The sequence below is a fragment of the Pristis pectinata genome, chromosome 20, assembly GCF_009764475.1.
Source record: "Pristis pectinata isolate sPriPec2 chromosome 20, sPriPec2.1.pri, whole genome shotgun sequence".
Taxonomy (NCBI): domain Eukaryota; kingdom Metazoa; phylum Chordata; class Chondrichthyes; order Rhinopristiformes; family Pristidae; genus Pristis; species Pristis pectinata.
Genome location: NC_067424.1, coordinates 35,637,606 through 35,649,467, shown reverse-complemented (window position 1 = coordinate 35,649,467; position 11,862 = coordinate 35,637,606). Strand labels below are relative to the sequence as shown.

Below are 11,862 nucleotides of genomic sequence, written 5' to 3'. Positions count from 1 at the left end.
TTCAGTGAATCAAAGTCAATGAATCAGTTACAAATGAATCACACCCCTTGTGGATCAATCTTCATAAAATAGCTTCCAATAAGCAGGACTCTAAAACTTGAACGGTAGAATCAGTTCTCAGTAAAAGCCTCCAATGAATGAATCAAAAAGCAAATCCCAAATTAATCAGTCACAGCTTCCCTGTGGGTCAGTTCCCAGTGATTCAGGCATCATTGAATGATTCCTTCCTGAATCAACCACTCTGGAATAACTTACAGATAATGAGTTCAGTGATTCAGATCCCAGTTAGCAAGCTTTCAGTTACTCAGCAAATTTCTCAGCAAATCCCTGTTTTGCTGATGAATCTCATGTAAATATAGATATCAGGGTGTTAGACAGTGCAACATTTCACAATGAATCAGACTGCATTGAATCAGTTCTTAGTGTTTTGGTCTTCAGCACGCAGTTCTCTGTTCACCATTTTAGAATCAGTTAGTGAAATTGGACTTGGTAGTGACTATTTTCTGTGTACGACAAGGTCCTGTAATGCTCCAGACTGCCATTAATTTCTAATCTCCTCTCTTTATTGGGACACAGTCAGCATTCTGTTGGTTAGTGAAGACCCTGCTCCTGGAGGCCAAATACACCCTCTTTTTACCTACGTTATTGCTTGTACAACAATAAAAGGCTTTTGGGTTCCCTTTTCTGTTATGTTCCAATCTATTCTAAACAGACTCTACTCCTTTTCTTTCTTTTTGCAGTGTCTCTTGTACTTTGTATTTTTGGATCCCTAATGTATTTTGAATCCACCATAAGCCTTTTTCAGTTTCCAGGCAATTCCATCTATGAATGTGTTTTCCCCTTCACAGCAGTGTCTCTCATCTTACCTGCACTCTGGTTCCACTGCTCATTCACTGCTTTTCCTACCAGACCATTTTTCAACTGCCAGGATTGGTCTTCCTTCAGTCAAGAATTTCCACATTTAAATTTCTCCTTGTCCTTTCCCATTCCTGCACTAAACCTGATGATACAACGATCAGTTTTCCGGATGTTTTCCCACTGAAACATGTTCCATCTTCCCCACTCATCCCCCAGAATGGATCCAGGACTGCCTACTTCCTCTTTGGCATAGAACAATATTGAAAAGGAAACATATAAATGCATTTTTTTAAAAAAAGATACTCATAACATTGACCACTCTCCTAAAGGCACTGAATTAACACTCCTTGTGTTGTGTTTGCACAGATAGAACTGTATATTTATTTAAATTTCACAAGGAAATGACAATTTAACTAGCTGCTTTTGCAGCAAACAAAACGCGAGAGTGTTTTAAACTTTGCATAAACAAACACAACATCACATGCAACCGTGATGGGGTTTCAGCCAAGAACCTCATGTGCATGGTCTTCAACCAGAATGGAGATATTCTTCACATCAGCACACCAGGCTTCTAGGCGCTGCTTCATATAAGACACCTGAGGGTTAAGCATATACGCACTGTTTCACATAATCGGTATAAACAGAAATCCCCTCCAGGGCAATACAGCATTAATAGGAATTGCAACACAGATGTGTGTCAGATCTGGGCAGCTTTTTTTGGCATGGGGCATTGAGATATGGATTTACAGCAACAGGTCTGATTTTGCAGTTAATTTCACAATAAGGTTAAACTGAAAACACAATTACTTCCATTAATCTAAAATCTGGAGGAAACTCCAAAGCAGAAAGACCAAAGACTGCTCACATGCATCTCATTTAACACTGACTTCCCCAGTGCATTGTGGAATCCTATGAGTATTTAGCAGCACACACTCATTTCATCAGCATTTACTGCTCAATGTGCAGAAATGACCATCTTTGCAAGAGCACCTGCTGTTTCTGTGGAATAATCAGATTACATCTGAAAAATATTTTACAGAACGGTTCAAAAATCCTGAATAACCACAACCTGCCCGAGGTCACTACTCAATAAGATGATCTACAACGTCCTGATTGTATGTCTGCACAGGAGAACAGTCAAAGATTATAATGGATGGGTGACCACAGATTTTTTCAAATGCAAATTTAACACTTCAACTGAATAAACTATAAGGACTAACTTTCGCAATATGAACTTTTGCATTGCCTTTACATCCTGGAGAATGTTACCATAGAGACATCACTTGAAGCTGCTGGTTTGGTATGTCACTGAATGAATGGTACTGGTTTGGAGCTAGTTTAGAGCTGGGTGATCATCAAACTAAGGTCCAACTGTGCCAGAAATGTGAGTGATTGGAAGGAAAAGTGCTTTGTGATGTTCAGAAAAAGAACAGCAATTCATTTTTCTAAACTCTAGTGTAACCCTCTGGCAAACAGCTAAACCTTTGAGCATGATGGAAGAAATCAACTTTACCGAAAAACAAAGTCAACTTTATACTAACTCTCTCTAGCCTGTTATAGAGAGGAAGTGGAATTAGACAGACACTTCTGATAGTGAAGGGTCAGTCAACCTCGTTGGGAGGATCAGGTGGCCGAATTAAGGATGGAAAAGGCAGCGATGGAACAGACGTGTCCTGTTTACCCGAGTCTGGAATGAATGACCTCAGAGTCATGAGCGATACGTCAGAGTCATGAGCCATACGTCAACAAACCTTCTAGGAGGTTAAAGAGGTGCCATCAAGGACATCGGTGGCAGTAACCCGGGAACAACCATTGCAGAAGGAAGGCCCTATCTGGAACTTGGGGAAGATTTTGACTAGTTAACCTCACGCGTATAGTATTCAAGCCATGAGTCTTGCGATTTAGTATGAGTGATGAGTTAGAACAGTGAATCAAATGTGGAGTTATTGGAAATTAATTGTACAGCGACATGTGTCAGTAACTTGAGTAGTAATAAAGACAAAGTTGTACTAAACCTTGGTTTGAGATTCTCTTTGTGCCACGCGTCAGTTGCAATAACACTAGCTATTGTTAAACAAAAAAAGCCTCAGAATGATTGCAACAACCAGTGAGTCATAACTCACAAATGTCGCATTATGTTGTGGATCACCTAGACCAGCAGTTCAAGCAGGAGCCCATTAAAACATTGGACATTTTTAAGGACCCCGAAATGATGCTGGTAGGAACTTAGTTACCCTGTCAAGCGAAAACAGACCAATTAAAACCACACTATCAAATGTCTTTTGCCTTTCTGACTCCAATCTGCTTTGTGCCTCCAAGGTTGGGAACAGCTGTCTTGGAAATGTTAGGTGAAATCCTTGCATTAATAATCTAAGCATCCCGTCCTTCAGATGTTCCGAAACGATTAAACAAGCAAATTAAATTGCAGCTACCATTGCAACCGTAATTTAGGCAAAGATTAAATACTTGCCAGGACAAATGGTTGGTATCTTTGACGTCCACAGAGACCTTATTTTAAAGTCTCAAATGGCAGTCGTCACCTCTAACATTATTTTAATCCTTTTGTATTCGACAGATGGCAGGCAGAAGAGAATGTTGTGGGGCTTGAACTCATGATATGTTGACTCAGAGCTGGGAGTGTTAACCACAGATGATTGTTACAGACCACAATTCTCCTCTCTGCTGCATGTGCTGGCAGCAGCTTCCACCATCTTACAATCTCATCGCTACATAAAACAGAGACCTGAAATTGGAAAGTTCCACTCAGGATGGGGTACCTGAACTTTCATCTGACTGACTCCACATCAGACAGGAGCACTTCATGTTTTTTTTTCCTTTTTGAGAAGCAGAAAACAGCACAAAGCTTTCTCCTTACAGGAGTTACAAGTGAACAATAAACTTCCTACCTGGGAAAAGGCAACTCCTCACCTTAGTCATTTGTTAAGGGGGTAACAGAGGAACAAGGAGGACGCCCCATTCCCTGACCCTGGGCTGTTCAGCATGGCACACTCGTACTTGAAATCATGTACAGTAAATTCGAGAATTTATTCTCCAATTGTCGGCAAACCCCAATGTTTTGGCACCTGGCCCACCAGAAAACGTTTCCTCCACTCCCTTCAAAACTGACCGAGGCCCTGGTTCCCACACTCCCCTAAAACTGACTGGGCTCACTGGAAAACTTATAGTACTGTGTGACATTTAAAACAAAAAATGAATTGAAAGTATGTTGCCGTATTAATAGGAGGGATATAGGCCAAACGTGGGAAAATGAGACTAGCTTAGATGGTCAGATTGGTCGGCATGGAGGAGTTGGGCTGAGAGGCCTGTTTCTGTGCTGTATAACTCTGTGACTCTATGAACAACCAATTGTCAAATAGGAAAATCTGCTAATTTGGCACCAAGGTCCTGAGTGTGGCAGGTTATCAGAGGTTTACTGTTTTTGTCTTTATTCTGTATTGTTTGGTACCCAAACCTCACTATCAATCCATCACTAATCCAAGGCAAACAGATATTTTGTTTTGAAAGGAGAAAGTTTCAGGTTTTTACCATTCTTTATGGAAAACCACTGCCCGATTTCAGTCTCAAAATAATGATGAAGTACATGGTTGTAGACTGGGACAGAGTTGCTGTCCAATGTCTTTTACCTGTTGCAGGTCCATGACTCGTGGCTGAACCCAGGTCATGTGAACCTTGTGGTCCACTTCGTCGATGCTGCCTTTTACCAGGCCAGCGGACAGCGCTTTCATAACCAACATTTCGACCTGGTTGAACAGAAGAGTGATTGAAATTGGACAGCAGCTACCTCATATCGACAAAGTTTGCCCTCTGGTCACATGCTGGGGCCGATCCTCTCAACGTATGAAATATTGCCTTGCAAGATCATTAATTATTGTGATGGGGGTGGGGGGTGGCCGGCATTAAGCTGAGTAGGAGAGCACAAGGGTCCCAATGTAAGTTTAAGTCAAGTGTGGCTTACCAGAGATGGAGTCAAATGTCACCCTGTTGACCTCAGGTTTTGGCTACAAGCCAGACATAGTCTATCATGGACATCTGAGCAAATGAATCGCCAAGGTTTTTCTCTGTGCAATATTTGGTTCAATGTTATCAAAACTCAATTGGTTTCCAAATCAGGGAGAGAGTGCTGTGGACTCAGAAGCTCTTCTGTAGTCATGACGAGAGTACAGCAATTTTTTGTGCCTTTTATCAATGAGTTGATTTGCAGTGGGACAGATCTCAAATACAGCACGGCATGCAAGTTAAACATGAAATATACAGTCAGAAAGGACACAGCACTGTCCTCGAAGTCTGACGTCTTCATGCAAACTGTGTGGGTCACACTGCCACAAGATCTCATTGTGTAAACTTACAGCTGTGCTCCGAGGTGGTGGCAGTGGAGAGAATCAAATGGAGTTACAATATCTACATACCACATTAGAACGGCAAGTTTCAAAAATATCTAACTAATTAGGAAAATTGGAGTTTTCTACCATGGTGGAGGGGAGGAGACACCATCACAGATAACAAACACTGAGTGTTCACTCAACAGATGCGGACACAGTCCTTGACTCACCTCATCGACAGGCACCTTGGCCTGGTGGGATATTTCCTGGAACGTCATCTGCCGATGATTGGCTGGTCTTGTAAACACCATCTCAGAAATACAAAAGAATTTTAATAAACACAACTATAAAACTCGACAACAGAAGGAAGACGCGGTTTGGGCAAGTGGGTGGAAACTGCCATCTGGGGAACTGACCACTTCCATGTTTCCTTTATAATGTATTCAACTGAAAGAAAAAATTGACACAGAACATGGTATATAATGTTGAGGCAAGGAGTTGTGAAGAGGATATATGGAAAGACAGTGTCGTACTTTAAGTGCGAATTCTAGCCATCGAGTTCATGAATGAGAGAAACTTGGAGAACGGTGTGGACAAACCACAAAATACATAAATCCTTTGATTAGGAGTTGATTAAAGGAGAAAACTCTCATATTTATATGATAAATCATCCCAGCATGACTATAAAGCACCTTACTTTTTGAACTACTAAACACTACAGTAAGAAAAGAAATTTGCAAACAGCAAAATCCCATGTACAAAGGTGAAATGACCTGTGTAATGAGGCGATTGAGCACTTCCCTACTTTCTTGAAATGGTGTCATACGTTTATGTCCACTTGAGGGAGTAGATGTTCAATGCCTTAGTTGAAGGATGCCCCTCCATTCCCTTGGTACTCCTGCACTGGTCAGTTAGTTCAGAGACTATTGTAGGACTTGAGCCCACAGATAAACCATCCCGACAGAGGCAAGTGTGTTACACAGCTGACATACAATATGGCAAGTCATTGAAATTCCAAGACTTTCATTATCCTTATGATTTATATGTATAGAACTATATTAATTACAGATATGATTATATTACAGGGCAGAAATTATGGGGTTGCTACAGAGATGTTACCCTGAGAAATTGCTGACCTTGCTGATCAACATACTAATTAACCAGTGGTACAATATCTTGTTCTCAACAAGCTGTCAAAGCACCACACATGGCCATAACACCTCAATCTTTGAAGGCACAAGAGACCACAGATGCTGGAATCCGGAGCAATAAAATCTGCTGGAGGAACTCAATGGGTTGAGCAGCTTTTGTGGGGGGGAAGGAATTGTCGACATTTTGGGTTGAAACCCTGCATCAGGGCTCCTGATATTATAAAAACTCTTGCATATTATAAAAATAAGGCTCACCAATTAATTAGCAAAAGTAGCAAAGATTCTGGTTACTTTCCTTGATTCCTCACACTAGCCACAGTACTGTCACCATCCTCATTGAAGTATGATGGTTAGCTACATAATCTTTACATCTGTTGCACACAGCATAGATAGATCTTTTAAAAGGTTTAACTATCCCCAAAGATTATAACTTACTCAAATCTTGTTTTTCTACCTCCAATAGATCTAAAGCATTTTGACGAGGAATAATGCTGCCAGATGTTTTGTTTACAAGAAAAGTTGTGGTCCATTTACAAGTTGGGATTTGCCACACTGATGAGGCACTGACTGGAGCGTGCGAGGATGTCGGGGGGTGGGGGGGGTGGGGTTGGGGGCGGCAGAGCTGGTAGCAATTGCGAGTACAGGAGGGAGGGGTGAGAGGGACATAGAATCAAGAATGCGAACCCAGGCCTCCACTCTCATTTCTCTTAACGGAAGTGAAGAGAACATGAATAATAGGCAATTATTTCCAGCTGACAACCCAGCATCATTAAGTGCGATGAAACATCATCAGTAACACTTTTGAATCTCCTCAGGATGTGGGCAATTGATACTTGTTACCCAACAGCGTTTGCTCTCAGTGACATTTAGATGTAAATATGTACCTCACAAGGCCACAGAGTCAATCGAACTGGCATGGGATTGGAGCCACACTGGGAAGGGAAGGATGAGCCATTTCCTTCCCCAAAAGGAAATTCAGGGATCAGGTATGCTTTTAAAATCAGAATTCTGACTACTTGATGGTCACTTTTACTGATATCAACTGTGTTTTTCAAACCAAGTTCAAATGCCGAAGTGCTATATTGGGATCTGTATGCCAAAACTCTATTTATTTAAGCCTCCGAATAGCTAGTACAATGGAATAACACAACTACACTAACACACAGTTTAACGGCACCAGCAGGGGTGGGAACACTTGTCTGGCAGCTCCCAGTTTGGACCATTCTGAATCCAGGAGCACTAATCCTAGGAAGTGATAACTTCAAATTAACTATCCCTCCACCGTCCATGGATGTCTATCATTACCACGGCAAGTGGCAGCCGCAGGACTTACCTCCATTAGGCAGAGCAGCTGGAGTTTCTCCTTCAGTCGCTGTTCATTATTGGCCAGGTCCGACTGTCAGAGAGAGGAGGACAACAGGGTTAATGCCTGCATCACCCTCGTGCTTTGATTGTGGAGAGTTCGCTGGGCTGGGATGGTTCTCTGCAAATCACCAGGCATTCTCATTCTGCTTTTATTTGTTAATTAATAGAAGAGGAGCATCTACCACTCCCTCTGTTGAGAGCTTTACCCATGGTTCCCTTTGTCCCACATCGACACGGCTGCTGGCTTCTGTACCAGACTATCACTTCAACACCCAAACTGTTTCAGCAAGTTACCTCCAATGGGGCAGCCAATAACTTTGAATCTCAGAATAACCATCTGTTTCATGCTTTCTTTTCCCTCCTCATTTCTTTAAATGAGGGGAAAACACAAAACAGATGCACTGGTAGGTTAATTGGCTGTAAATTACCCCTTGTGTTGGCGGATGGCGGGAGAATGAGAGAGGAATTGAAGATTACCAGAAAGTGGGGGGAATGGGACAAATGGGAATGCTCTGAGAGTTGGTAAAAGCCTGATGGGCCAAATGGTCTCCTTCTACATTACAAAAATAATGTGAAAGATTTGGGAAGTGAATCCCAAAAACTCAGAGCCTTGGGAGTTAAAGCATGGTTGTCACTGGTAGAATAACTAAAGTCAGGACAGAGCAGAATTACACAAAACCAGGTATTTCCACGAGTTACAGGCTGGGGAGGAGGTTACACAAGGGGTGTTGGAATTTGTAAACAATGACAATTTTTAAAGCAAAAGAGGCTCTTAGATAGACACATGAAGATGCAGAGAGTAGAGGGATATGGACCATGTGCAGGCAGAAGGGGATTAGGTGTCATTAGCCTAATTAGCTTGGCACAACACCGTGGGCCAAAGGGCCTGTTTCTGCGAAGTACTGTTCTGTGTTCTAAAAAGTTGCAGATGCTGGAAATCTGAAACAGAAAATACTGGAAATACCCAGCAGATCCGACAGCATCCATGGAGAAATGAGTCAGAACTCTAGGTTGATGACCTCACATGGGGTTGTACTCAACACTACCCATTTATTGGGTCCTAACCCACTGATGCTGGTCCTAAAATGGAAACACCTCTAATTACACTTTAAACAAGTTTCTGAATTTGGAATTTACAAATTACCAGTTTGCAATACATTTGCCTAAGTGGCTTAATTAACAAAAAGTAACGTTGCAGCCTATAGAACTCACTATAGCTACAAACCTTGAGTCACAGTGTCAATCAGATTTTAAATATTGACAAAAAGGGTTCAACTTGCCTGTGATCCCCAGTAGGATTTCAGACCAAAGAAGGTCTCCACGTCCCCACTGTTGAAAGCGTACAGAGTATCGATCAGCCATTGGTTCTCCGTATCACGCAGCGATTCCAGGATTGGGTGCATTAGCTGCAAAGAAAGAAGTTTCACCACCAACAGCACACAGGGCAAGAGTCAACACAGAAATTTCACACCCACAGATCCCTCTGCTTTCACTGCGGTGGTTTTGGGGCTGTCTGCAATTGCCAAAAATCTCCAAATAAATAGCTCTCTATAATTCCTGTTCTGGTTAAACAGACTTAAAATAAGCCATTGTTTCTAATTTACCTTTCATTCTCAAACCTTTTTTTGATCAGCTAACCACTGCCACAATCAAATTCTTCATTGTTTTTGTTTGCCACCATCTTTCCTTTATGCTTTGGAGTATCACCTACAACAATATTGACCATAGAATCTGTAGGGACACATCTGTACTCAGAGAATGAACCAGCACACAAGATATTCAGCCTGTTTTGCCTGTCCCAGCTTGTTGAAAGGACAAAGATGTCTACTTAGTCCCAATTCTTGGCTCTTTCCTCAGTCTTACAAAATTTTACCCTTATCTTTATCCAATTACTTCTGAAAAATATAACTAAACCTTCTTCCATCACCCAATCAGACAGTGTATTCATGATAGTGGCTTCTTATCACACCTGTTCCTGGGCCAATCACCTTAAATCTGTCTCTCCTGATTGCTTGTTCATACTGTTACTGGAAACAATTTATCATTATTTACTCTACCAAAACATCTTCTCTTAAAATCTCCTCTAACCCTCTCTGCTCAAAAAAAAATTGACAAGCCTCTTCATCTAAATGAAGTAGTAACTCTAATAAATATCTCCTAGATCCTCTCCAAAGTCTTGACATCCTGGTTTTCAAAATTGGACACAATGCTCCATTGCTGCTTAACTGTTTCACAAAGGTTTAGCATAATGTCATAACTTTGTTCTCTGTGCCTGAAATCTACAAAATCAAGAATCCCACAAACATTTATACATGCCCCTCATAATTTTATAAACCACTGAGGTCACCCCTCAGCATCCTACACAAGCAGGAACCCATCCTATCCAAACTCTCCTTATAACTAAAGCCCTCCTTTCCAGGCAACCTCCTGACGAATCTCTTCTGCACACTCTCTATTGCTACTGCATCCTTCCCATAGTGTGGTGACCCAGAACTGTACACAATACTCCAAACGTGGTCAAGGCAATGTTTTGCACAACTGCAACATTATGTCCCAATTGTTATACTCAATGCCTCAGCCCAAGAAGGCAAGCACATCAAATGCCTTTTTCACTACCCTATTCATGTGTGTCGTCACTTTCAGGGACCTATGAACTTGTACCCCAAGTGCATACAAATGCATTTTAATTTAAATATGAAACCTTCCCCCCCCCCCAAAAAAAAGGACAAGAACAGGACAGATTCAGAAAGATACAATTCAACAGGAATGCTCGAGATTCAAAGTGCAAACAATATTGGGCTCCACACAATGCATCATTAAATTCAGACTTGAAGCATGTCACAAGACACGATCAAACAATAATTCACAGCACTGTTAATTTGGATTGTTTCCCCTGAAGGGTCAAAGGATGTGGGGAAACCTGACAGAAGTTTATAAAATTATGAGAGGCACAGATAGGGTTGATGGTCAGAATCTTTTTCCCCAGGGAAGAAATGTCAAATACTGGAGGGCATAGCTTTAAGGCCATAGGGAGAAAGTTTGAGGAGATATGTGGGGAAAGTGCCCACATATCTCCTTAAACTTTCTCCCTTTCTCCTTAAACACAGAGGGGTAGGTGCTTGGAATGCTGCCAGGGGTGGTAGTGGTAGTAGATATGATAGTGACGTTCAAAAGTCTTTTAGACAGGCATATGACTATGCAGGGAATGGAGGAACATGGATCATGTGCGGGCAGAAGGGATTAGTTTAACTTGGTGTCATACTCAGCCTGTTCCTGTGCTGTACTGTTTTTAAAAAAAGCTGAATTCTGCAGCTTTTAATAAATGTGTCAGCAAGAAATTTGCCTGTATGATTATGGAAAACTGCACCAAACCCATGTGCTTTCTATAAACTGAAGATCCCATTTGCATAGTCAGTAACCATAACAATGCAGAAGCGGTGCTGGAAGGTGTTCTGTGATCAAGGTCAGAACTATTTCCACGAGTTATTTCATTTGTACGTACCAGTTCACCAAAGTTATAGATCCCTTCCCCCAGCAGTGCCGCCAGGCCCAGGGTGAATGCTCTCTGCTGCTGTGAGCCCACTAGCGAGGAGGAATAGTAAAAAAAATATTTAAGCAAGGAAGTCTCAGTGTGTGAGCTCAAGAAATACTTCATAACCAGTACAAGTTCAAGTTGAGTGCAACTACTGCAAGTTAGCAAGAACAAGGAAAGTTTATCAAAAGGATTTGAACAAAGCTACAATAAACAAAGATTATTTTTGTTCCCCCTCCAGGTGTCCTGATAAAATGCAAGAACCAGAATGACTCGTTCTTTCCCCCAAATAAAATAAGTCATGCAGTCATAATGAGATGCATCACAGGTGATGAGGAAAGCAATGGTGGAAACCATAGTTTTACAGGGAAGTGTGTAGGGGAATGGGATGGATGGGATTGCCCTGTGACCCAGCACAGACTCAATAAGCCAACTGGCCTCCTATGCCGTACAGAAATATAAAACATTGGTCACTATCTTCCATTCTTTCTTGGACACAGGAATGTTGTACAATTATAGAACTGCAAATGTTCCACCCTTGTTTAAAAAGAGCAAGGATAAACCAGGTAAATTACAGACTAGAGAGTTTCCTGACAGAGGCAGAGGAAGCTTTTAG

General features: G+C 41.6%; 1 protein-coding gene across 2 annotated transcripts in view; it reads right to left on the bottom strand.

Annotated features, from left to right (window-relative positions):
- Positions 1-1,216: 1,216 nt before the first annotated feature.
- Positions 1,217-11,862, bottom strand: part of LOC127580688 (26S proteasome non-ATPase regulatory subunit 13-like) — a 36,340-nt gene continuing 25,694 nt past the window's right edge. For both annotated transcript variants that reach the window (XM_052034443.1, XM_052034444.1), the window contains exons 8-13: positions 11,217-11,296; positions 8,995-9,120; positions 7,683-7,745; positions 5,429-5,509; positions 4,503-4,619; positions 1,217-1,454 (exon numbers count right to left, since the gene is read on the bottom strand). In XM_052034443.1, coding sequence (XP_051890403.1) covers positions 1,359-1,454; positions 4,503-4,619; positions 5,429-5,509; positions 7,683-7,745; positions 8,995-9,120; positions 11,217-11,296 — 563 coding nt within the window. In that variant the 3' untranslated portion in view covers positions 1,217-1,358. The remainder of the gene's footprint in view (positions 1,455-4,502; positions 4,620-5,428; positions 5,510-7,682; positions 7,746-8,994; positions 9,121-11,216; positions 11,297-11,862) is intronic.